The 26458-nt window shown below is 57.3% G+C and overlaps 4 protein-coding genes and 1 pseudogene across 4 annotated transcripts, besides 10 other annotated features; all 5 read right to left on the bottom strand.

Annotated features, from left to right (window-relative positions):
- Window positions 1–22023: part of a sequence feature (areas not merged during assembly with more than two copies in the genome that could not be assigned to a particular haplotype) that runs on past the window's edge.
- On the bottom strand, window positions 3250–13539 carry Tc00.1047053511843.40 (dispersed gene family protein 1 (DGF-1), putative; the record flags this gene model as incomplete). The annotated part of the gene is made up of 1 exon (XM_811295.1): window positions 3250–13539. One exon carries the CDS (start codon window positions 13537–13539, stop codon window positions 3250–3252), a length of 10290 nt encoding a protein of 3429 aa, XP_816388.1.
- Window positions 8623–8673: a microsatellite.
- Tc00.1047053511843.35 (uncharacterized protein) lies at window positions 14333–15289 on the bottom strand (the record flags this gene model as incomplete). The annotated part of the gene is made up of 1 exon (XM_811298.1): window positions 14333–15289. One exon carries the CDS (start codon window positions 15287–15289, stop codon window positions 14333–14335), a length of 957 nt encoding a protein of 318 aa, XP_816391.1.
- Window positions 15686–15731: a sequence feature (T-rich).
- Window positions 15921–16004: a sequence feature (T-rich).
- Tc00.1047053511843.30 lies at window positions 16062–17363 on the bottom strand (annotated as a pseudogene).
- Window positions 17365–22189: a mobile genetic element.
- Window positions 22024–22803: a sequence feature (haploid, Esmeraldo-like haplotype).
- Window positions 22804–23311: a sequence feature (areas not merged during assembly with more than two copies in the genome that could not be assigned to a particular haplotype).
- Window positions 23312–23374: a sequence feature (haploid, non-Esmeraldo-like haplotype).
- Window positions 23375–26458: a sequence feature (areas merged during assembly that could not be assigned to a particular haplotype. This can correspond to areas where the two haplotypes were merged or to regions with more than two copies in the genome that were merged during assembly.).
- Tc00.1047053511843.10 (mucin-associated surface protein (MASP), putative) lies at window positions 24743–25654 on the bottom strand (the record flags this gene model as incomplete). The annotated part of the gene is made up of 1 exon (XM_811294.1): window positions 24743–25654. The coding sequence occupies one exon, from the start codon at window positions 25652–25654 to the stop codon at window positions 24743–24745; it is 912 nt and encodes a 303-aa protein (XP_816387.1).
- Window positions 24918–25092: a microsatellite.
- Window positions 26030–26458, bottom strand: Tc00.1047053511843.5 (mucin TcMUCII, putative; the record flags this gene model as incomplete). Its single annotated transcript, XM_811299.1, has 1 exon — window positions 26030–26458. A coding segment is annotated over one exon (429 nt), but the record flags the coding sequence as incomplete, so codon positions are not given.

The following is a 26458-nucleotide window of genomic DNA, read 5'->3' as shown; positions in this document are numbered from 1 at the left end:
GCCCACTACCCCCGAGCACGGCCATTCCTTGTCCGAGATGGGCAGCGTCAGCCTGGGACGTGGTGGACGGACTGCTGCACACCGTCATTCTTTTCGAAAGTGTCGCCAACTGCCTGTCCCTCCATGACTGCGGTGGTTTCCCCTCCCTCACTTCCATTCCCGTTCCCTCACTTTCATTCTGCCCCATGCTTCTCCTTTTCGTCTTCCCTCAGTGCTCAAGAGAAGGCTGCGTGTAGTTTTCCCCTTGCAAGAGCAGTGACCGTATCCTTCCATTCAAGGTCCCCCACTCTTCAAGAGAGAAAGCACCTCCTCCTTCAAGTTTGTATGTAGCCTCCAACAGTATTTTCCTCATCCAGCTCTTCGCAACACGGCAATGCCGTTGTCATGCCCAATAACACTTCGTCCTGGATAAACATCCTGGGTTTCAGGGAAAAACATCTCCATGGAGTCGTCGCCATTTTTATTCTTAACCCACTCCTCGCCCAATTCCCCAGGAAGAAAATCATTCAGCCTCATGTTGGCTGTACCTGCAGTTCTCTCCAGCAGGATTTCCTCTAAGCTGCTGCTCATGGTCCACTCTGGTCGCCTCGTTCCCTCCACCCCTCTGCGAGTTGCGGCGTCGGAACCATCACCGGGGATGCCACGGCGAGGTGCCATCACAACACCCGTGCGGTGAAGCATCCCACTCGCACCGCCCAACTGCGGTCAGCAGATGCCGCTGGCTCCAAAGGACAGTCGCGGCCGTTTCCTCCCGCAGTCCCAATGGCGTTGGGCGTGGCACTCGCACGGCGGGACGGTCGGTGCGCCACGCAGCCGCAATGCAACGCCTGTCGGTGAAGCAGCCGAGACGTGCAACCAACCACAACACCGCCACACTATCGCCCTTTTTTATTTTGCTTTATTCACGTTGTCCGTCTGTTTGCCCCATCACCGACACCAAAAATAAGTGCACACCTTCAAAAAGGGAAGAAACAAAGAGAAAAGGAGGCACGATCCCACCGTCCCGCCGCGGATCAACACTCTCCTCCACCCACCACCATTGCCGCACAGGAGACCGCAGTCACATCGCAGAGTCAGCACCACAATGTGCACCACACCATCGTGCAGTGAGCAATGGGCGAGACGCAGCCATGCATCGCCCCGCTCCATTTTCCCACCACTCAAGTATTGCATGCCCGCACAAAGTAGCAAACAGAATCAGAGTGCACACAAACCCAATCATCACCCTCACTCGCTGAAGCACATTATTCGCATGGAGTGACAACATTTGAGAACACACCAGCAGTAGCAGAAGGCATGAAATTTCCCTACCAGCCCTGTGAAGAGACACAACAACTCTGCGGAGTCAAAGTGGAAGCCCCTCGGTGTTTCCCGCAGTTCACATGGCAGGACAAATTCCACGCACGCATAGTTCCGGACACCTTGCTGTTTGAGTGCACATCAACAGTACAAGTAAAAAAAAACGTGCGCGCAGGATGGAATTAAATGCGTAAAAAGTCGGTCTGCTTTCTCCGATGGCGTCGGCGAGCAGTCCCACACAATCCAATCAAAGTGACACGCCGGACAGAATGGCGTCAGTTAATACAAATAATTGCGCCAATGCAAAAAGCAGCAGGAATTCGGGTTTTACTCCCAAATTCGGAAACGACAGCGGCATGAGAGTGTGTATGTGCGCAAGGCTTTTCGTGGGACGGTGCTCATCAATCCCGCCTTGACCTGTCGCAAAAGGGCAACAAATGAAAAATAGGAGCACACTCTCCCGAAAAGGAGCGACGGTTGGGCAGTCAACCCCCGTTCCTTCTCACATGACATCCAAATATGTGCACTCCACCTCAAATACGTACCTCCCTGGACGCCGCATGCATGACGTGTGGTTTCGTCACCCGCAATGTGTTTTTCCTCCAGCAAACAACAAAAAAAATGGCCATGGCGCAGCTCCACTCAGGGGAGGCAAATCGGGGCAGACACGGGTGGGAACCAGAGACCATACCAACAATAAAAAAAGGGTAATAACTCCTCCAATCCACAGAATCGTCCAATGTTCATCCCTCTTCCTCTAAATTCAAGACCTCCTCAACAGAACAAATGCAACAGACACATGTGCAGCACAATATCTTCCGCTGCCCCGCGTTCCATCTTACTTCTCATGCGTGCCACGGCGGCGGTGCCTGCGTTAAACCTGGGATGACTCCAAAATATCAAGCACCATGCTGCGGAGAGTGGATGCCTGACAAACGTGCCCACGTTAGCGCCTAACAGGAAATAACACCAAAAAGAAAACTACCCGCGACTCAGGCTACCCCTGTGGCAGTACCAAAGCGACATTGAAACACGCGTGTAAAAATGTAAAAAAAAGGAAAAAAGAAGGAATCGCCAGAGCGATCCAAAAGAATACACCAGTATATACATACACAAAGTAATACACCATTCCGCATAATTCGCCGTTCCTTCTCTCGTTGTTCTTTCGACACAACATCAGAAGCATAAGGAGCGACAGGCATGCCCTCCCACACAGTAATCGTGGGACAGGGGAGAGTCACTGCAGGCACCCGCACAAAAATAGAAACAAACCAACAAAAACCAACAATCAATGACGCTGTCGGGGCGGAGTCCGATGGGTGGCTGCGCAGCTGCACAGCCGTGGCCCCCACGCCCTCCCTCATGTCAGCCAGCAACGCACACTCACAACCTCCAGGAGGCGACGCGTCACAGAGGGGCTTCATCGATTGTTTTCTCTAACGTTTTCCTGAATGCATCCTATGGCCCGCACACCAGCCACCATCGTCAAGCACTTCTTCATTACTAAGTACAGATATGAAAGAGAGAGAGCAGCAGTCCCCATACTCGGTGCTGCAGCGGCGGGCGCAAAACACACGCACACACACCCGTTACGCATCCGCCCCGGGCCAGCGTGATAGTTCGATAATCCGTTGTCGTCGATGACCCATTTAAAATAAAAGCGACAACTCAATCCCCTTCCACACAGTCAGCGTGGAACGGGAAAAACTCCTGAAAGCACCCGATCAAAATAGAAACAAATCGATAGTAACAACAATCAACAACACTATCGGTGCTGTTAACGATGGCTGGCTGTGGGGCGCAGCACAGCCGTGGCCTCTCAGCCACCGCATAGTTACTAATTCCGCGTGTTACACGTCACATGGCAGCGTAATCGATCATACGGCTCGCACCCGATGCACGGTCCAGCGGGCTCAGTGCGTCTGAGCGAATGTCACCAGCCATGAGCTGCTACGGCAGCGCGGGTGGTCGGTACGACGACGCGCCGGTGGTGCCTGAAGCGTACGACGATAACGTCATTTCGTGCGGCTTCTGCGTGTTCTCGTCACTCTCCTCGTCATCGCGCAGCAGCGCCTCCAGCCCGCCACGCCGCGGCTCGCGCAGCTCCTGCCAGTGGCGGTCCTCCATGTACCACACTACGACGCTGTACACAGTGACCGCAAGCAGCACAGTGGTCAGCAGCAGCACGATAGCCGCGTACGCCCTCGCACCGCCGTCGCTCGGCGCAAGGTGGTTGGCCGCGCTGACCACGCACAGCGCCGCAAGGAGCACAAGGCTCGCAGTGTGCATCACCGTCAGGAAGGCCGAGCGCATCATGTTCGTGAAGGCAACCACGCCCGCGCCCGCAAGCAGCACGGCAGCAATGCAGAAGTACAGGACGTGGCAGCCTCCCACGGGCGGGTGCACAGCCGCAATGAGGCCCACCACACACAGCACCGACAGCTGGAACACGCACCAGTACACGTGGCTGCCCCTCATTTCCGTCAGCATGCCGCCGTACATCCGCTGCTGCGCCGCGGGGTGCCAATACCCGACGGGGTACAGCAGGCGCTCGGGCAGCGGCTTCCTCGAAAACTGCCAGTACCTCGTGAAACTCGCGCCCACGTGGCGGGCAATCAAGTAGCACACGCCAGCAGGGAACGCCACACCGTACAGCACGCCTACGACACCAACCACGCGGTGCTGCACGCGGGCGCCGGGCATCGCCAGTGCGAGTACGGAGCCGAAGAAGATGCCGAGATGCATCGCGTGCGCCACAACGTACGTCAGGCTCGGGAAGCGCATCGCAGCCCACGCACTCGCCGCGTCCACGCCGCGCCACCGCTGGAAGGCCGCCGTCACACCGCAGTGCACGCACCCAAACACAGCGGCGAGCAGCGCGTTGCCCACCACCATCCACAGCGGGTCAAGGGCAGCAAACACCGACAGGAAGTACGGCAGCGCAACGGTGCTCGCACGCTCCTGCGCCGAGGCGCATGACATCCTCGCGAACACGCCGAGCGCCTGCAACTCCAGAATGGAGCCCAGCCCGCCGCTCACCACCACGGCAACAGCCGCCGCACCCGCAACAACGCCGGTGATCGCCGAGAGAGCGCTGGCAGCGGGCAGCGTGTCCGACCTGATAGTGAAGGACCCAAGCAGCACACCCTTGCAGCCGCCGGACACCGCCACAGCGTCGCAGCGAATGACTATCGTCTCTTCTGCAGCAATGAAGTAACCGCGATGCACGGGCACAGCCAGCTCCAGGACGGTGGACGGATTCGTCGCGTTGCGCACCCACGTCGCGTTGCGCAGCATCGCTCCCCACGGACCACCAAACCCGCGAGGCTGCGCCATCGACACAGGCACAAAGCTCAGGTGCGTGCCAAGCTGCGGGTCGCGTGCCCATCGAAACGGCGGCGGCAGCGCCACCATCAGCCGCGTCGGGACGGCGCTCCCACCGCCACGGATGTCGTTCTGCGTCAGGCTACCACCAGCCGCCGTCGTCGTCACGGCGAGCGTCGGGCACGCCACCTCGCTCCACCACAGCGTGCTGCTCACCGATGCCGTCGGAGTCCGCGTGGGCGACAGTGCCAACGTCTCCGTCACCTGCAAGGTCTCCGTCGGCCCGTGCTGCGTCGGACTGTAGTGCGTCGTGCTCAGGCTCGGCGTCCACGTTGGCGTCAGGCTGCGTGTCTCCGTCAGCGTCTCCGTGTGGCTCAGCGGCGGCATAGCGGGCGTGCGGTTGCACCCGTCCACGCGCGGCAGGTACACCGGCAGGCAGTCGCGCCCGTACCCGCCCTCAGCGCAGCGGCAGCCGCACGACGCCGACATCGCCCTCGTCGCGGCAGCAAAGCAGCGCACGTCAGCGTCGCACACGCCACACGCCACGGGGCGGAATTCCCCGATGATGCCGGCGGACCTGTAGTGCATCGGCTGCAGCGCCCGCCCGTTCAGCGCCAGGCACCCCACGACGAACCGTCGGCCGGCGCCCACAAGCGCAACGGTGCCGTCCATCACGACGGGCCCACTGCCGGCGTTCCCGTGGAGCGTCAGCGTGCTCTGCACAAGCTCCGCACGGCGCGGGTACGACGGCACCGACAGGAGCCTGCCACTGATGCTGTTGCCGCGCACCGACAGCCACGACCCGGACACAAACGACGCCGACCCCCGCAGCACCAGCAGCGCACCATCCGTCAGCGCACCGGCGTTGTCGTTCACCACGACGGCGGACGTGTTGGCCTCCACACCGCTGTCGAACACCAGCCCATGCGCGGCGTACACCTGGCTCCCCGACACGCGCAGCACAGCGCCCCACGACGCAACCACGCGCGCACTCGCGTACAACGCATATTCGCCACCGAACACAGCCGCGTCCAGCGCAACGCCGCCACCGACAAGCTCCAGCACGGCGCCGTCCACCACCACCGTCCGCCCACCAGTCATCACGGTCACGAGGGCAACGCCGGACACAACCAGCACGGACCGCACAAGCCGCAGGCCCGACAGCACCAGCACCGGTGCGTACGGCGAGGACTGCGAGCCGGGAAGATACACAAGCGGCGTCGGCCTCGCGGCAACCAGCAGGGAGTCAGTCACCGTCAGCACGGACCCCGCGGGAAACGTGCCGCCCAGCACAAGCGCACCGTTCAGCGCCTCCAAATCGCACACCGACAGCTCCACCGGCCTGCTCTCGTCGCTCCCCGCAGCATCCGCACCGCGCAACCCTCCACCGCCCATCACGTACAGCACGGCGCCGTTCAGCAGCGACACGTTCTGCACAACGATCCGCACGCCGTCCCGCGCCATCCACGGCACGTAGAGCACCGGACTCACGCCGTCCAGCACAACGTGGCGCAGCGTCACCTCGCTCGCACCGGCAGGAACAACGAACACCGACCGCACCGTCACACCCTCGCGGAAGAACGCACTCGACGCAGTGCCCGCAGCAGGCGGCAGCGCGGGAGCTCCCACAGGCACGCACACCTCGCCGTACCCGCCGCTGCCGCACACGCACACGCACACACCGTTCCTCATGCTCGCCGACGCCGTCCCGGGCGCGTAGCAGTGCGTGTCCCTGTCGCAGTCGTCGCACCCAACAAAGTCGATGCTCCCAGCGTCGCCAAAACCAGCCGCAGCGTACTCCTCCGCCGTCGACAGGACTCGTCCACCAGCGTCGTTGCACGCCACCCTCAAATGTGCCCCAGCCGCAAGCGACAGGCTCACCGACAACATCCGCGGCAGCAGCGCTCGGTTGCGCACAAAGCTCAGCGTGCTCCCAACAGCGGTCACGGTGCCAGCGGCGTAGAGCATCTCCCTCGAGGCGCCGTCGTGCACGTTGCCCTTCGCCAGAAGCATCGACCCGCCGGCCAGGCTCACAGTCGAATAAAACGCCACCGCGTAGTCCCCCGTCGACAAGAATTCGCTCCGCACAAGCGCCACAGCGGAGCCCGACACGCTCACAGCCCCACGCACAGACACCGCGTGCTTGCACAGCAGAAAGTCGCTGTCAACAAACGCCACCACGGAGCCGCCGCTGGCCGCAACACCGCCCTCCACCGACACGCACAGCCCCAGCGCCGTCTGCACCAACAGCCCGTCCACGTACAGCGCACCGCGCGACGACAGCGCCACGCCGCCAACAAACAACACGCCAACAGCGTCGCGAAACACCGCCGCCACCTGCGTGCGCGCAATGGTCAGCACGCTCCCCGTCAAACTCACGTTGTGCACCACGAGGCACGCGGAGAGGTCGCCAAGGCCGTAGGCGTCGCGGTACGCAACACGCCTCTCTGCGATCAGCACCGAGTCCACCACAGTGACGCGCGAGCCCGGCGGAAATCGGTTCGCCACCACCACGCCGCCGCCGGAGCGCGACTCAAGCCCGCTGACCAACACATCGGCACGCTCGCCAGCAGGTGGGTCGGAACGCCACCCAACAACGTACAGGCTCGCTCTGCCCACAAGCGTGCAGTTCGCCAGTGTCACGTTGCGCACGCTCCCTGACATCGACGCCACGTCCACCACGACGTCCGCCGCAAAGGTCACGCCAACGTAGCACACCACCGACGTCCCGAAACTGACGTTCACCTCCACATCCACACGCACGTCCCGCACGCACAAGTCGACGCCGTCGGTGCCCGGTGGCTCGGGAACAGCAACGGGCAGGCACGCATCGCCGTGGCCGCCCTCCGCGCACGTGCAGGCGCAGCCATCACTCGAGGCCGTCGTCGTGTAAGCGGGGAAGCACGACGTCGCGAGGATGCATGGATCGCTGCAGGTCAGAATGGTGGCATTGTACACGGACGGAATAGAGTAGTTCGCTTCCTCACCGCCGTTCACAGTGTTGCACGCAGCCAAAATAGCTCCATTTGTGAGGTCACTGGACACCGTGGGTATCCGCAGCATTGTCGGCGTGACCGTGCTGGATAAAAATTGGTTGCCGGACACTGACACCGTGGAGTCACGGAGATTCACCGTGTAGTGTATGTATACAAAGGCTTCCGATGGGGATTCACGGCAAAGGTTGCCGCTCAACTGCAGCCAGGAGTTGTAGTAGATGTTGGAGGAATCACTTGAATAAAACACAGCCAAGCTTCCCTGCATGTCGTTGCCTTGAAACACAACCGCTGACCAGGACTCCACACGTAATGCCAAAATAAAATACATGAAGTACCGCACCGGCCTCGACACAAGATTGCCTCGGATCACCACGGCAGAGTTGTTCAGTACGCTCAGCGATGAGGAGTGTCTAGACCCTTCAAAACATATCAAATTACTGTCTCCGCCATCCATATGAAACGCGTTGCCCACCACCGCAAACACGGAGTGCCACGACACCCTCAGAGAAGATTCAACGACGCAAATGGCGCTTGACGATGCCCTCACGGTCTGAAACACATTGCCGCTCAGCACCACCGCGGAGTCGTTGCTGATCGCCAGTCCATTCATCGAGACACACGACGGATCCCTAAGGCCCAAACCCAACCGAGGGATCAGCCTCGTGACCGTAAAGCGGTTCCCGCTGATCGTGATGTTTGTGTGCGGTGGAAACACACCCTCCGGGCTGAGCAGCGCGTCACGGAACTTGCTGCCGGTGACAACAATGTTCAGTGCCCCCACAGAGGCGTCTGCGTTGCCCAACAGCACTAGCACGGCGCCATCCCTCCACGTGCATCCATCGAACGTGACATTTGCCACGTCGCCCGTCATCGCCCCAATCAGCACCGTCAGGCTCATGCCGCCCCCGCTGAACGTCACGTTGCGGTAGCACAGCCACGACAGCCCGCCGCCCACTGCCTGCGTAACCTCGGGGTACACCATGTCGCTGATGCACTCACCAATCGGCGGCGGTGGCGGCGTGGGCGGCACTGGCGGCGTGGGCGGTGGCGGCGGGCCAGCAGGCACAGGCGCCGGTACGCACGCATCGCCGTGCCCTCCAGCAGCGCACTGGCACTTGTAGTCAATAACCTCCGTCGTCAGCGGAGCAAAGCAGTCGCCCTCCTTCGTGCACTCCCCGCACCCTGCAACCGTCGTCACGTTGGTGATGCCGCTCAGCTCCAGCTCTGCCGCCGTCGTCACCATACGTCCCGCGACCGTCAGGCACCCAGCAACAAACCGGTAGCCGGCGTCAACCCGCTTCAGCAAGGATACCAACAACCCCGTCGAGCCCATCGTGCAGCCCGTCAGCGTCACGCCACTGCTGCTGTCCATGTCCACAAAAGGGGATCCACTGTCGTAGAAAATCGCACCCAAACCCACGTCGTTGTCGCGCCAATCCAACCAGCTTGACCGCTTAACGGTCCACAAATTGTTGGCGTAAATAGCGTATGACACGGAACCCCTGTTCCCCACCACGCGCAACACGCTGTGATCCGACACGCTGAATCCGTGTTGCTGAAGCAGGAGGCCTTCCCCGGAGGACATCGTATTGTTGAGCAGCGCAAAAACAGAGTGATTGCGGACAATGAGGATATTCACGTAGAACAGGTGTTTGTACCCATCAAAGCTGCAGTAACGCGCGTACAGCAAGCTGCCCTCCACCAGCGTCAGCGTCCCAACCGAGTGCAAACCAAACCCGCCGTACTTCAAGGAATGCGCATTGACGTTGCTGACCAACAGCGAGGACGCAGCCAACACAACGTTCCTCAGCAACAATACGCTCAAGATGTTGATCCTAATGTCAAAAAGCTGGACTGCGGAAGACTGCACCGCGTCAACCTCCGTGACGGCAATGTCGCAGTGCTGCGGGAAGACAAGTGCAAACACAACAACAGAGGACCGCATCACCGTCTGGCTCACGCGGATCAGGACGCCGGCTGACTCGGCCGACTCAGCACCCCCAACAAACTGCAGCGTGGCGCCGCCACGGAATGTGCACCCAGTGAGCGTGATGTTGATGGGGAGATGCAGCGGCATACTGTTGAAAAAAAACTTCAGCGCAGCACCCACGCCGCTGAATGTCACACTCACGTAGCAGTGGTGCGTCTTCCACATGTTCAGCGTGAGGCTCGTCAGCGTCTGGTTCACCACGCAGCTCGTGTCGCCGTCGACAGCTCTCTCCGGCAAGGGCGGCACAACCGTGTCGGGCATCTCAAGGGGAAGACACGACGCGCCATGCCATCCGTCCCTGCAGCTGCACGAGCACGAGTTGCGGTCCACCGACTCCGTCCCGGGCATGTAGCACGCCGCGTCATCATTGCACGTGCCGCACCTGAACACCACCACGCCCCCCGGAAACACACCGTCGTACAACACCTCCTTCCCTTCCTCGTGCAGGTTGCACCCCACCACAAACCGCGCGGGCGACGCCACAATCGTGTTCGGTGGAAGAAGTTTGGCAAAGGCTGCACTTCCTTCCACCTGACGGTTGTGTGCAAGCACCACAGTGGTGCCGCTGCCCGACAGCTTAATTTTCTGCTGGGGATGCGATATACTTAATACTGAGGCCGCACCCACGCTGTTGCCCTCCACACGCCACTGCGCTCCACCCTGAAGGATGAGAGAGTTCGATAAATACACCAGCGCGGGATCAAAAAAATATTCCTTGCCAATGAACCTGCAGTCCGCTACTCTCAACAGCCCCGCGGTGCTCACAGTGGCCACCTTCACAAACCAAACGCCTATGACCGCTCTCATCGTGTTGTTCTCCACGTCAAAGTAGCCTCCGTTCTTCACGTCAACAGCATGAACGCAAATGGCTAATTCCACACCGCTATTCCCCGCTGTCCTCAGTATATTTCCTTTCACAATGATCCCGCCACCATCAACAACAACAACAAAGGGGAAATTAAGTGCGTACCGATTCCCCTCAATGCGGTTGTCAAGCAGCAGCAGCGTCGAGTTCGCTCCAAGAGAAAATTCCGGAAAGGCAACGGCGTAGCTCCACGTCGTCACAAGCGTACAGCCCACCACCAGTATCTGGGAGCTCGCGCCAAAATCACCTTCAAACTCCAATGCACCAGAATCCAACATCGAGGATGTCACGTTCACGTGCACGCGCGCACCACTCCCCTTGATCGACAGGCCCACTAGGACGCATTGCAGCAGCGTGATGTTCAGTGTCTGTTGTGGCGCGTCAAAATGCAACACGTCCAGCAGAATCACGGCAGTGAAGGTCACGTTGACAAGGCACAGACCACGCACACCGGGATCAGGATCGTCCACGGAGCTGATGCTGCCACCGTGCACGCAGCGGACCTCCGTGTCGGTCGCGTCAGGGAGCGGGAGCGGCCCAATGCCGTCCGGAACCGCAGCTGGCAGACAGGTGTCACCGTAGCCGCCAGCAGCGCACACACACTCACAGCCGCTGATGCTGCTCGTCCTCGCTGCAAAGCACACAGCCTCCACGGTGCACGCACCACAGTCCAACACCGTCACGGGTGCTCCAATGTTGAGCTCTTCTTGGTAATCCGTCACAGGAGAGCCCATTGCCTCGTTGCACACGCCGTAGATGATCGGGTGCGTGTCGGATGGTGGTGACCAGTTGCTTGTCATGCGTGCGATGGTCGACGAGTACGAGTCGTAAGTGAATTTGTTGTCAAGTATCGACCACACACTCCGATCGCGGAACGCCAAGCTGTTCTCCTTGGCCACGTGCACGACGTAGGCGGTGCGGAACTCGTTGTTGCGGTGCACCAGCCAGCTGCCGCCAGTCACGGTCAGCGTGGTTGCAATGAGCATGGCAAAGCCAAGACGGAAAGTGCTGGACACAATCTGCAGCACGCTGCCGCCAGTCACCACAACATCCCTGAACATACACGCACTTTCGTAGAATTTACTACTCGGCGCACTCCACGAGCTGTTCTGTATGGAGAACACGGAGTCGCCGACAACACGCAGGCCCGACACAAGGGCGTACATCACGTGCGCCCGCGACTTGACAACGCAGTTGTCCATGTAAAAGACGCTGGACAGGTTCACGACGAGGCCGCTCTCCACGAGGATCGCAGCGCACAATTCCCCGCCACACACCAGCATCGACCGCGTCATGAAAAACCGCGTCGACAGAAGCCGGACGCCGTCCAGAACAAGCGCGGGGCCACACCGAAATCCCGCAAGGCCACGGGCCGTCGGCACGTACTGCGACCCGCCAACCGTCGCGCGCAGCGTTGAGTTCGCCAGCAACACACTCGAGTGCGGCGGCATCGCGCCATGCAGCACGATCGTGCCCTCCAGCGACGTCACATTCGTCATGTTGACGAGGGCGTGGGGCATCAGACGCGCCGTGCTCTCGCTGAGGCCACCAATCCGCAGCTGCGCGCCGTCCGCAAGCACGCAGTGGCGCAGCGTCACGTTCAGCGCGTCAGCGAACGCGTCCATCAGGCGCAGGTGCACCGCCACGATGATCGGCCCGCCGAATACCACCGAGTCAAAGCACGTCGTCGCACGCCCGCCGCCAGCCGTCACCGACTCCGTCAGCGTCACGCCACTCACGCAGCCCTGCGCATCGCCACCACCGCCACCGGCCCTCGCAGGCGGCACGTCGAACGGCAGGCACGCCTCGCCCACGCCGCCGGCACGGCAGCTGCACACGCAGTCGGAGAACGAAGCCGTCAGCGCATCGAAGCACGCCAGCGCAGCCGCACAGCCGTCGCACGGCACCACGCTCACGGAGGGCAGGCCGGCCATGCGGTAGTCGCCGCTGCTCCGCAGCACCCGGCCGCCGGCACGGTTGCACTGCACCGACACGACGCCGCTCGTGATCGTCAGCCCGGAGACAAGCGTCGCGCCAGTGGCAGCGCAGCGCGCAATCGACACGGTGCCGCTGCCCAGCGTCACACCCGACAGCGACGCCACAGACGATATCTCGCCCACCGCCCACACGTCGCGCAGCTCCAGCCACCCGCCGGCACCGACCGTCCCACCGTCGCATCGCACCAGCGACGACGCGACAGACCCCTCGACGCCCACAAAGCGCAGCACCGAATCAAACACCGCGAGGCGCTCGCCAAGCACAATGCCGCCGCCGCTGCTCACAACCGACACGTTCGTCACGGAGAATACCGAGTGGCTCCGCAGACTGAGGCGCGACGAGGACGACACACGCATCGCGGACGCGGTCGGACCGCCCGACGCCTCCAGCGACACGCCGTCAAGCACCACAGCGCTCAACAGCAGGTCCACACCGCCACCAACGTACACCGCCGACCCGCCCGCCTGCAACGACCTCAGCAAAGTGTTGCTCACACGTAGCTGCGACTCCAACAGCGAGGTCGCGTGCAGCACAAGCGGCGACGCCACCGCATCCGTCAGCCCGCTCAGCTGGGAGTAGCGCATCGGTCCCGCCGTCACAATCGTCGAGTCACGGACCGTCACGTTCGTGTGTGCCGGCAGGTTGTGCACAAACACAAGCGAGCAGTAGCTCCCGGACAGCCCGCTCACGCTCACCTCCAGGCTCCGGTCACTCGCAGGCTCGCCGCTGTAGCCCCGCACGTAGATCTGCGCACCGCCGTCGCACACGCAGTTCGTCAATTCGATGCGCAGCGCGCCGGGAAGCATCGCCGCAACGTCGAACACAACAGCCACGCCGTTCGTGATGGACACGCCGTCCATCAGCACCGTGTCCACGGCACGGCCAACCGTGATGGCTCTGTCCACTGTACCGCCCCGCAGTCGCAACACCACCGCATGCACCGCGGGCATCCACGCTGCCACAGCCACAAGCGCCAACACAACGAGCAGCGCCACACGTACAGTCGCAATGGCCCTGCACCGCACACGGTGCCGGCTGCGCGGACACGCACCCACCGCAGACCACATCCACCGACACAAACAGGTACCAACAGGGCTCTCGTGGTGTGTTGCACTCGCCCCGTCGACCGTAGCTCCTGTCCAGCAAAGCCTGTTCTACAAATGGCAAATCAAGAGACACAATTCCGATAGATCGATATCCTACTACTGCTGCTAATCCTACAGCAATTAATCCCTAACACCTTGAAACGATAGATGTGCCGATCAAGCAAAATTATCTCTAACTGCACAATCAGAGGAGAAGAAAGCAGCGGCAACAGCAAATAAACACAGCGGCACGCAGAGGCATCCGGTCACAGACAGTCCCCACCAATGCACAGCCAGCGACGAAAAGAAGCGCAGACGCAGTCAGCCCAGTGATGTCACCGCCCTCCCACCGCCAACGCAGCCCCACACAACCACCATGCAGAGTGGCAGGACCCCAAAAAAAAAAGATACATGACTATTAGCACCGCTCCTGCGACCAAAAGGCTCCACCACAGAGCAGTCCCGATGCCGCGAAAAACACAAAAGGACCGAGACAGACCCACGTGGCAGCGTTACGACCGTCGACCATCAAGCGCGTCCGAGGATGTAATGTTGACACGGGAGAGAAGTGGAGGACTCGCCGTTCGCCGGCAGTCAAGGCGGCGTTCCTCCCTCACTTGGGTCGGCATTTCAAAACAAACAGCGGCATCATAAGCGCAAACGGCACACACAGAAGGAAGCATGAAGAAGTGCGGTGGCGACACTCAGACACGGGAGACAAGGGTCCACGTCAATCGTGCGGTCGGTGCCTTCCTTCTCCCACTGGGGAGCCACTTCACCAACGCTGTCGCTCGCTCACTCCCCACCAACACAGCAAGGGAGCAACAGCGGGAGATGCGACACGTGCGACGAGCACGCAGCCGCAGAGCCTCACCGCTGCCGCAATGACAAAAGAGAAGAGGGCAGCACAGAGCACGTTATCCAAATCCTCGGCCGCCAAACGCTTTAGTATCGCGTGGAAAAACCGCAACCGACACAAAAGGCAAAGCGCCATGAAGCACGGTGCCAAAGCCAAAGCCCCTCCAACAAATTCATCGTGAAGCAAAAGAAAAATATGCAAGTGCAAAAATAAAAAGGCCGATGCAGAGGCAATAAATGGTCTTGGTGCGCAGCGGCCACGGCATCGCACTCTTCCCTCATCAGACGGCACCGCACCAAAACGCACCGTGACGACAGCGTGCAACGACGACGATGGAGTGGCACACACAAAGCGGCATAAACGTTTCCTCCTGTAATTGCGCAAATTTATGCTCTCAGTATGTGCTGCCAACAGCACAGGGAAGGACACAGAAGGGGACTGTCCTGTCCATCCACCCTCTGTCCACAACAGACCTTTCCCATCCTCCTCCTCGCCACGCCCTGGGTGCTGCGAAACGCCGTCAAGCAAATCCACGTGTATTGAAGCCCCCAATGCGCAGGGCGAGGCAGGAAGCCACCCACACTCACTCCCCGCACACATCCTCTCCCACAACTTCCCCACACACAAAAGGGCAAAGACGTGGAGAAGAGAAGCCCGCCGCACAACGCACGCAGAAGCACCGCCATCCACGTCGCACCGCAAGATAGAGTCATGCGCACAGCAGACCCACGGCCGCAACAAGAGGGACGGAGCGCATACAGGTCCACGGCGCTGTCCTTTACTTCTCTCTGCCCCGACGGATTGGAAGTACGCCCCACAGCGGGTTGTGGCGGGTGGCGTCTCACACCCACAGTGAGGCACGGCGCACACCATCTTTTCCCCTCCGAGTGCACTCAACAGGCCGGAGCACGGCGTCCAGCCAATCTATTGACATCGCAGAGGCGAACACAAACAATCGTCGTCGCGGAACATCAGTGCCTCTAGCGGGGGAAAAAAAAAAGAGGCAATAGGGGCATGTCAACAGCACGGTCAGCAGAGGGACAAGAAAAGGGACACAAGGACAAAAAGTGGCAGTGGACATGGCACAGACAAAAAGAGTCCGCAGTGATTTAAGAAAGAGAAAAAAGAAACAAAAAAGTAGGAGTTCAGAAAATTCCCAAAAATATAAAAAAGAAAAAAAAATGTTTATTCGGCAGGACTTTTACTTCATGTGTCGGTTCAGCACAAGACGACCGTGTGTTCTGTATAAATATTACCTGCACCAAAACGAAAAAGAAAAAAATAAATGAAAAAAAGAAAGTAAAAAGAAAAAAAAGATCGTACTATTCCACCAGCCCACACAACATCCCTCACTTTTATTGCGGTATCCGGCCTTTTCTTCCAATCCTCCCTTCGTGCAGTCCGTGGGACGCACAGCCGCAGGGCCGGCACCGCGTGTGGGTAGCAAAAGCAAACAAGAGGGGGAAACACGTCACTCATAACAGTGTGCAGCAACCAAACATTTAAAAAAAAAAAGAAAAAAAGAATTACTGAGTATTACAACCAAACACTAAAAAAAATAAAAAAAGGAAAAAGAAAAAGAAGAGAACCCGCGGGGAATGCGCCACACAATCTCCGTGAGGAGTCGCAATTCCACACTCTTCGGCTCAGAAGAATGCCACAAGTGCACATAGTCCCAGAAGAAACAGCAACGCCCGAGACACGAGCACGCACGCGCAGTGCTATCACCACTCAAATCATGCAGGATCAATTTCGCGTCGGTGATCAGGGCGAGGCGGTCCTCTGGACCCATTCTGCCATCGGATGCTGAGTGATTGGTTTCTGGAACGGAAGTGTCATTTTTAGCGGCAGTGCGTGGACTCAATTCGTCCGTAACATTCTCAGCACTCGATTCACTGCCCGCAAGAACACGGACAGAATGAGAGTCTGCCGGCTGTGCAATTGGAGCCTCTTCAACGTCCGCCAGGAAAGTCGTCAGCTGTGTGGCCTTCTGCTTTTCTTCCCCCGTCGCTGTGAATTTCACCGCAGTGTCCAGTTATTCGGCAGCCGGATGTCGAATAGGAACTGTCTCGGCGTTGAGGTTTCTGAGATCATCACGATACAGTATGCGGTTGTACAGAAGGACATCAGCCACCGTCACAGGGGTGCTCCCTTCATCTTCCTTATTGCCCGCACCAAAGAAGTGTGAGATCCTGTGTGGAGCAAACTGATCAGCGTTACGGTGCTTAGCCATTTCCTCCTCTTCCAGTTCTTCGTCATCCGTCTCGTATATTCTTCTCCCATTAGCGTACACAAACCATTCATCATCGTTATCCTTTTACACCGTCACTCGAATTGCCGTGTTTGTTTCCCAATTGCCAACATCACCAGACGGCTTCACCAAAAAATCTTTCTTGTGAAGTGTGAAGTTCCAATTTCTTTCACTCGTGTACGAGAGCTGAAAGAGCACCGTGCTGGCCGTGTCGTTCAGCCTCGCACCAATCAAAGGAATGGGGATGCTGCCTGCCTTCGGCACCTCGTGGATGGTCACCGTTGCCGAAAGAGTGAACCCGTTGTTTGTAAAGTAGTACGCCACAGTCTGCCCCATGCTGCCAACAGGCCACTTCGCACCTGATCCCTTGAGCGTCACACCGCTCTCTGTGCTGGTCACTCCGCCCCCCACAGCGGCATTCACGCCGAGGTACTCGTCCTTCCATGCAGTCCCGTCCAATGTGCTGGACAAAAAACCAACCAGCCCTTCAGTGGGAACTCTCAAGGCGCTGTCCATTTCTTTCCATGTCTTCACCGCAGAATTTATCCGCCCCAGCTGCTCAGTCAGGCGCATGGCAACAAGACTGTATGTCCCATCACCATTCCTCTTCTCGTACAGTAAAATCAGCTCATCCTTACGTTTCACCAGAAGAGAACTGGCGGCAGCGTCATCACCCTCACGGGATATTGGCCCAATATTTTTTTTTCTACTCTTACCAGCGCGTCTAGCTATACAGTGCCATCTGAGTGCCGAAGAGGTGGTCGAGCAACGACAAAAGTTTCCTGCTATGAAGCAACTGCCATTGAGAGAACTTTCCGAGGCGAAGGTCCTGTTCAATGCCCAGCCGTTGACGCACAGCCAAGGTGCCTGGACATTCTAGAAGCAGATGGTGCAGGGTTTCCTGCGGGCCAATTGGCGTGCTTGTGGAAGCTGGCTGATCCTGCGGCAGCAGAGATCGCCTCCTGGCACTGCTGTTTCGATGTCGTGTGGCGTCTGGGTTGTGTGCGCAGCGACTTCTGTGCTGTGCGGTGCTTCTCCGTGCGGGGAAAACCATGTCACAGAAATCGCATTTGAGCTCGGGAAGCGGTGGAGGATGTTCCGGATGGAATGACCGACAGTGACTGACGAGACCCGAGAATCCCGTCAATGTGGAATCACAGTGCGGACATTTCTCCTTCCGACGGCGTGTGAGGGTCCGTCTGCTTACTGGAGAGACGTCTTCCTCCCTCGCCGACGGGGGAACAGTGTCCGTCCCCGGTGCAGTTGGATCGTTGTTAGAGCGCATATATGCAGACTGTTCCGGTGAGATGTTGCAGAATCGGCATTGGTTCGTGCAATCTCTCACGGCCCAGTATAGTCGGCCCCAGAGCTCAGATTCCCCGCACCTTGCCCTTGCGAGGTGAACCAGTTCCTGACGGTGTAGAACTTCCTGAGTGATCAGGTCCTTACCGCTGAGATCTGATGGCCTTGTGCCGCAAAGCAAGTAGCGATGAGTATCTTGACGAATGGTACTACGCCACTTGTTGGTGAGCTGGGTAGTAAAACATGTCAGCAGATCCGTATGCCATAAAGGTGCGATTCCTTGCTCCGTGTATTGTCCACTTTCCATAGTCTGCGTCGCATACTGATCTGCAAGCTCGTTAGCATGTACTCCGCAATGTCCGTAACAAAACTGCAGGTGCACGGACCAGCCAGCACACGTCAGTGTCAAGAGACGCTGCCAGATCTGATCCTCCGTCCAGTCTGTCTGACTGAGCGGGCCCTTGTTTAGAGCCGCTAGAAGAGACTGACTGTCCGTAACCACAAGCAGGGTTTTACGCCTGTGGCGGATACGAGGAATCATCAGCTTCTCTAGGGCTAGAAGCAGCGCACGGGATTCCGTCCTGTAGCTGCATGGGCGTGCACCGCAGTTTATGCTGGCCTTTTCTATTATCTCCGATGAGTTGAGGGATGAAAGCAGTATTCCAACCCCTGCTGACTTGGGAACGTCGACACCGCCATCGGTCGCAAGCATCCACGAACGATGGCTGTGCAGCGCTAAAGCCTCTTCGCTGACTCTGCGCTTTTCCCTTATCAGCTCCTCTTCGTCAGTTATTGAGTGGTCTATCGGAAGTTCCACGCCGATGGTGACCCGGTGAGCGGAGGCCGCAAACCAGGGAGGAATGGAGCTGCGAAAGAACCGCTCTTCGCGTGGTGAGCTCTCGGTGATGCCATAGTCCTTTGTGTATGCGTCTACGAAGGCATATAGCTCGTCCCGAGATAATGGCGAGATGCGGAAACCGGCGCGAGGTGGTGGCTCAGGCGGGGGTCTCCGCATCCAGTCCATCTGACATGCGCGTGTGTTCTCAAATATTGAGAGCCGCTCGCGCAGGCAGAGGACATGGAGCGGCGGCATATTAGCCTCCAGTAGCGCGGATTCCGTGTCAACAGTGCTCGGAACTCCGCTGACAATGCGTGCTAGAGTTGCGTACGTCTTCTGCATCTCATTCTTCGCTGAATCCGTCGCTACTGCCCATATGAGCTCGCTGCCATAGCGTAATTTGGAAGCACCGTATCCAATGACGAACGTGCGTAGGTCATGTGGAGATGGTCCCGCCTCTTTGTGCGCTATGCAGCGTAGCTGCGATATCCGTTGCGAAGTGGCAGCGCATTGCTTGGTGGCCGCCACATTTAGCGTCAGTCGTGGATCGAGATCCATGCCGAGAAGCTTCGTAGTTCGCGACGCCCCCATGGTCATGACTGGGATTTGACATGCAGCCACTACCAGGGGCCACTTTCCTTCACGATCATAATCTGACTCCGTGTGCGTGGATAGTGTGAACCAAGCGGCTTCACACTTTGACGGGTTGATAGCCAGGCCATTTTCCTGACTCCACGCATGCAGTTTTTGAAGAACCATGTTGGCAGTGGGAATGGCGTCTTCCCGGGACTGCCCCTTAACGATAATAGAGAGGTCGTCCGCATACATGTCTGCTGTGACACCCGCAAAGCTGTTCAGCAGATTGAGAAGTGGGTGTACGTAAAGGGAGAACAAATACGGTCCCAGCACGGACCCCTGAGGAACTCCTCGCAGCATGGGACGCCGATCGCTGTGTCTGTGGCCAACTCGTGTCTTCGCGTAGCGACCACATAGAAAGTTTCTAAGCCACCTTCTACAATTCACCCCCGGAATATTAGCCAGCAAGCGACTGAGGACTCGATGATCTATGGAGTCAAAAGCCTTGCTAAAATCAACCAACACTAGCAGGGTCCGATGGGGTCTGTAGTGGAGTTGATTGCCAATACCGCTCTTCTTGGGAAGGCTCACTTGGAAATAGTGATTTCTATTATGCTCCACTTCGTGTATCAGGTGTGCCAGCTGCATCGTCGTAGTACGCATACTACGATATGCATACTGGTGGGGGTGCGGCGTCCACACCCAAAGCAATCTCTTCAGTACCATTTTCTCAGCAACCTTACTCACAATGGAGGTAAGGCTGATGGGTCGATATGACTCAAGCACTTCCGGCGACTTACCGGGTTTTAAGAGTGGAACGATGGTAGCGCGTCTCCACTCAACCGGAATCGTACCGGTCGTCCAACTGTGGTTAATGCAACGAAGAAGGAATCGGAGGCCCTTTGACGAAATATGTCGCAGTGCCTCACTGTAGACTTCATCCGGTCCGGGGGCCTTGCCATACGGCGTATGACGTAGCGCAGCAAGCAGTTCCGTACGATTAAAAGGTGCATCAAGAGGGGAGTGAAGATGAGCAACTAAACCAGATGTGGTGGCAGCCTCGTTTTTATCCTGTGGCTCAGAACTAGATGAGAGTGAAGAACCTGAAGTAAATGTAGCGGCAGACTCGTTGTTGTTCTGCGGCTCAGAAATACAAGAGATAAGAGAGGTGGAAGAAACTAAGCTAGAAGTAGCGGCAGACTCGTTGTTGTTCTGCTGCCCAAAAAGAAAGGAAGCATTAATGTTCAAGGATGCACTCTGTCTGTTGATGCCTTTGGAAAACCTAACTGCCTTGTGAGAGGGGTGAAATGGAAGAAAGATGCGATTGAGGGCATTCGCTGCTCTCCTTGCTGTTTTGTAAGTGTGTTGACCATCTCCTAATAACATTGATGTGGGAGATGGAAGTGATGCCTTTTTTCGTCCGGAAATGTATTTCCATGCGAGTGGCTCGCCTGGATTTAACTTGCTGATGCGGCGTAGATACGTGTTGCGCAAGCGCTCTCGGAGTAGGAGGAAGAATTGACTCCTTGTCCGTTGCATTTCTGCCTCACGGTCGGGCGTCGGTGACTGTAGATAGCGGGCCTTGCTGTCGGTAGCCATCCGCTCTGCCTCCATGAGAGTGTCGTCCCAAAGCCTGGGACCGTCCTTGTGCATGCCGCGGGGGCAATGCCGTCGATACGAAGTTATAAGCGCTCTCGTGAAAGCCTTAATGCCGGTGGACTGCTTTTTATAGTCGTATGCCGGAAGTTGTGCGTCGAAGTCCTTGATGAATAAATCCCACTTGCACTTCCCCCAACTGTAGAAAAACTTAGGTGCCGACGGGGGCGCCGAAGGTATGGTATCCTTAAATGCCTGATGCAGCGTAAATGTCAGCATATAATGATCACTAAGCGGCGACACGGGAGCTGACCAATCCGACACAGTCAAATGCTTTGACCATGTCAGATCGATGCGGGATCGTTCTCTTGTGCCACGGGCATACGTGATCTCACCAGGGGTGTTAACCAAGGTGAGTCCCGCATCCGTGCACAGTTCTAAAAATTCTGCAGCAACCTCGCTTGGAGAAGTCTCCAAGAATGGCTCCCACTGTGAGTGATGCATGTTGAAATCCCCGCACAGCAGGAGCGGCGACGAGGCTGGAAGGCAGTTTACTAACCGCCCGAAGGATTGCGTTACTTGCGGTGGTGGTCTCATATAGGCACTCGCGACAATAAGATCACGGTTCTGGTCCAGAGCAACCTGGACCACCACCACTTCAAGGCTGGTGTCATGCTGGGGGATGGTGAGAGGTATACGCTTGGAGCGGAGAGTTTTCCGCACCAGTACCGCCACACCGCCTCCCTTGCCGATGCGCGACTGTGCATGGAGCACATAATCTCCAGTGTGCATGCTGGCGATCTGCTCTGACGACTTCCAAGTCTCCTGAATGGCTATTATGTCTGCTCCTTGCGCCATTAATGTTGCGAGTTTTGACGGCGTGAGGCAAGAAACGTTCATCTGGAGTACTGCTATGGGGCCTGGGTTCTGCTCAATGTCTCCGCTTAGCAGTAGCTTTTGTCGTTGCGCGTCACATACGGCACGCAAACGGTATGTATAGCGCTGATAAGCGCCGATGGAATTCAGCAGCGGATAGAAATACCGCTCCGCGGGCAGCCATGTAAATGGCTCCATCTGGTGCCCTTCCGACCCGTTTGTGCGGCGCCTCCTGCCTCTCCGCGTGCAGCGGATGGGCAGCAGGCGCTTAGCTTCCTCTCTAGCAAGAGTACTAGACCCTGGCACCACGTTGAGGTGGCCGGCTGAGCCAGGGTAATCTTCTCTTCTTATATTCTCATATTGTTTCATTGCTTCAAAGGTGTCACCCTCTTTTATTCTTGTCGGGCCACTAGGTTTTCTATACGCGTGCCATGCGTCAGTTGATCCACGTCACCCCGCAGCCACCAGCGCTGCTGTTACTTCTGCTTGTGATGATGCCTGTGATGTGTTGTGCATGCGGGTGCTTTGCTGTCACCCTGACGTACCCTTTCTCCCTTTGGCAAAGAGATGCGTGCCGCCAGCGCCAAGTCGATCTCGGCTGTGGTGAGGGACGTTTCCTTTTAGAGCAGAGGGTACGTCGCAGACATACACCATGATCGGGAGGAATGGATGGGCGCCTATCTGCATCAATGCTTCGACAAGGGACCTGGATGATGCCAGGAAGTATTGCAGCTCAGAGCGGCATTACGCAATGAATTCATTGTTGGCAATTGTGACTGTAACGATGACGTTTTTTTTTTTTCTACTGAGAAAAGGGAATTTTTCTTTTTGTTATACGTTGCGGCCACTATCCGTTGATAGGCTGAGGACTGTCCGTAGAAACGTGGCCAGTTTTCACGCCTAAAACGGTGCTATCGTGCGAGAGGAGTTATCCCACATCATGTGCGGCAGGGCCTCCCGTGGACCGTCAGGCGGTTCAGCGGCTGGTGGTTGCAGTATAGAAGTGGCTGAAGGGCTGTGGTTGTCATTGGAGCTTGCAGAGGTGCTTTGTCCGCTTTTCGCCCGTTGATACACTTGACATTTACAGTAGCGACTCGAAACGCTCGCAATCCGCGGCGATGCACTCGCTCAGCCCTCGTGCCGTTCCGTCACGAACAGGCGTCACCACTTCCGAGTTCGTGCGTCGTGGCGTGGATCCAGGCTGAAGTGGGTGATGTGCCGGCAGTGCTGACAGGCGGCGGTGGACCAGTCCTGCGCTAACCCCTAGCAGGGCAGAGAGCAGCGGGATGGACCGGCAACTCTCTCTGTGCGGCATTTGTCCTTCCCGTGTTTGCGGATGGGAATGTTGTCCCCCGTTTCCCAGGAACATCACAGGCTGCCGTCAGAGAGGTGTTGATCATCTTTCTGTGAGAACCGCGGACGGCGGGTGCAAGATGGCGGTGAAACGTACTCAATACGCCGCCGGCACGCCACTGCACGCCTGGTGGAAGTCACCGCAGCCAACGAGCCTCGTCGCTGGGGCACTCCGGTGCCTGCACTCCTCCAGAACAACCATGTCGGGCTGTTGCTGCGCCAGTCGAGCAGCAAGGGCAATCCTGGGGGACGTGAAGTTCTGAGCTGCCAGACAACTACGAGGCCATCCACGTCGGGGCTGCGGCTCTTGCGGACAACACCGCAGCGTGTGATGCCGACGGAATGACCGCAATGAAGCGACTGTGTGGTTCTGTCAATCAAGCTGCAGGCAAACCGCCTCGCCCCTCCACAACCGACAGAGCGCAAGATCCTCTCGAGGAGTGACGCCGTCGTGGACACCATCACGCTCGCAGCAATGCCCTTCTGCAATCACACCGACAGAAAAACAAGGAAGAGTGTGTGGATGTGTGCCGAGAGCACAGCGACTGCCATCGCCAGAGGAGGCCATCGTGGCAGCGTCCGTCACGCGTCAGCACACACTGAGCAACGCCCAAACACAAAAAACAACCAACAATATCCAAAAAAGCAGAGTCTCCCTCGCAGCACCCACGCGCTGCCACCAGTCCTTTTACTGTTCACCCTTCCGGCGCACCCTCCAACGCACATCACCCCGCACAGGCGAAGAATCCCTGAACAAAGTATACACAGCATAGGAGATACACATTGGCACGTGCAGCAACTGGACGAGAAGCAATTCGCACTTGTCCCAGGCACCCTAACCCACACCATCCAATAGACTGCACACCTGCAACGCGTCAAAAAATAAATCACAGGCTCCCGTCTTCCCTCCTCGCTAGGGACGTCGCAGCCAGAATCTTGTGCGTGCGTCCGTTCTCAGCAATCACGCCGCTCTACAGCGTATGCATAATGGCGTGTGTGTGTGCATGTGTTTGTCAAACCCAGTACATGCAGAGCAGCTGTGCGCCACAAGAGAGTCTGAAGAAAGCAACGGCAGAGAGAGGCAGATAGCACACACGCAAATTACTCATATCATCATACACACACACGCAGCCGTGGAATGGGTGCACTCAAACACAAAATCAAAAAGGAAAGCAAAACAAAAAGCCGAAGCGTGGGACGACCAGCGCACACACACTCTCACTGCTCCCGTAAAGCAAAACACACACACACAGAGAGAGAGAGAGAGAGGTCGCCCACTCAATGCAATAAAAAAAAAACAGAAACAGTTACGGTGCTCCGCCCATGCAGCCAGGCAGGACGGCAGCGGTGCGTGTCGTGCAAAAGAGAGCACCAACGGGCCTGCATGGGTGTGCATGCATATATACAATGGGCACATTATTGTGTGTGCCTCGTGGGGTGAGGTGAGGGCGAGAGTCCATGCAAGGGGACACACACACAGAGAGAGAAGGAAGAGTGTGTGTGCGGGCGGTGCATGGCTCTCTCTCCCTCACTCTCACGCGGCCACCACCGCAGCCACAGCCGCACACGCAACAAGAAGAGGCAAAAGAGGGGAGGTGGTGTGCGAGACCGCGATGCTGTCGTCACTGTCGCCTTTTGCTGCCGTGACATTTGTGCGAACAACGTTTTCATCCTTTGCGGATTCCTCTTCGTTCTCTGTGGGATGTTCATGCTGTTGATGTTGTTGATCTTGTATTTCATCTTTTTGTTGCTGTTGTTTTTCTTCATGTTTTATGCTTTCTTCATCTTGTTTTTCCTGTTTTTGTTGCTGATCTTTTGGTTCTTCTCGATGTTCTCGTTGTTCCAGTTGTCCTGATCGCTGTTTTTCTTTTCCGTGTTCTTGTTTCACTTGAGGTTGTTCGGATGTGTGTTGTTCTTGTGGCAGTGGGTTTTGGGTGTTCAGTTCATGTCCCGGTTCTTCTTGTAATATTTCATTATTTTGTGTAGATTCTTGTTCGACTGGACTATCCTGGTCTTGTGTTGCTTTCGTTAGTTCATCATCTTCTTCTTCTGATAGTGATATTGGTGGAGGAGGAGGTGCTGGTTGATTTCTCGTGTCAGCTCCAGCTTCCGTCGGCCCTTTATTTTCATATTCATTCCCAGTTGGTTTGTGTGGAGCGGCATCTAACTTCACTTCCTGCTCTTGTGGGAGACGTATGCCAGTGTTTGACATCGAAGCTTCCTTCCCTTCCTGTGAGTTTGTAGATCCTCTTCCTCCTCCCGCTGCTGTTGGTTCTCCTTGCCTCACTGGCAAACTCAGATCTGAAGAAGATAAATGTTCCGCATTCTTTTCGTCCCTGCCAGAAACAAGATCATCAGTACCACCATTGGCCACCACAGACAAACCGCACCACAGCACGCAGAGGGCACACACCAGCAGCACACGGCCAGTCATCATCATCGCCATCACTCCTGTCACTTGCGTGCAGCCTTCAGCACAAACTAACAACACGTCAACGCAGAGTGAAAGAAAAAAAGGGAGAGACACGGCACAAAAAACAAGAAACAAAAACCTGCACACAAATGGCTCCAGTGCGCATGCAACTACCCTCAACGGCGCGTCCACGCAAACAGTTGCATGCATGTCGTGCATATGAGTGTGACTGACACTTTCAACGTGGCGGATAAAGGGAGCAGCAACACGGAGCACACAGCACGGCAGCAGAAGCAAACTAAGCAAAAAACAATCATCATAATTACCCTTACTTTATAAATCGGACCACAGTGGACGTACAAACGTCCCCGTGGTTGAGTGCTGGCACGCACAGCCCGCATACACCTTTCAGCCCAGAGCGGTGCACGCCAGCGCGGATACGGCGAGCAGCAGCGGGGCACACACCCACGCAGAGCTGCTGAGGCTGCCGTCGCTTTCGCGAAGACGTGACGGTGCGCGGGTGGTCGTTGTGGTTGACACTTCTGTAGTCGTAGCCGTATCACCTGGTGTCTTTGTTGTAGTGGTTGTGGTCGTCGTGGTTGGCGCCTCTTTAGATGTAGTAGTAATTGGTGCCTGTGTTGTAGTAGTGGTAGTAGTTGTCGTCGTATTTGGTGTCTGTACCCTATCCTTTTTATTATTTTTGGACTCTTCCGTATTATGCTCCGTATTTTTTTCTACCGTATTATCGGGAATATCCGTCGAACGTGGCAGATCGTTGTTCCCACTTCCTGGCAATGAATGACCAGGCGCTTCTATTTTATCTTGTGTAGTGGACAA

This window comes from Trypanosoma cruzi, genomic scaffold (assembly GCF_000209065.1).
Source record: "Trypanosoma cruzi strain CL Brener 1047053517173 genomic scaffold, whole genome shotgun sequence".
NCBI classification, from domain to species: domain Eukaryota; phylum Euglenozoa; class Kinetoplastea; order Trypanosomatida; family Trypanosomatidae; genus Trypanosoma; species Trypanosoma cruzi.
Note: the sequence above shows the minus strand (reverse complement) of the source record. Positions and strands in the feature narration are given on the sequence as shown.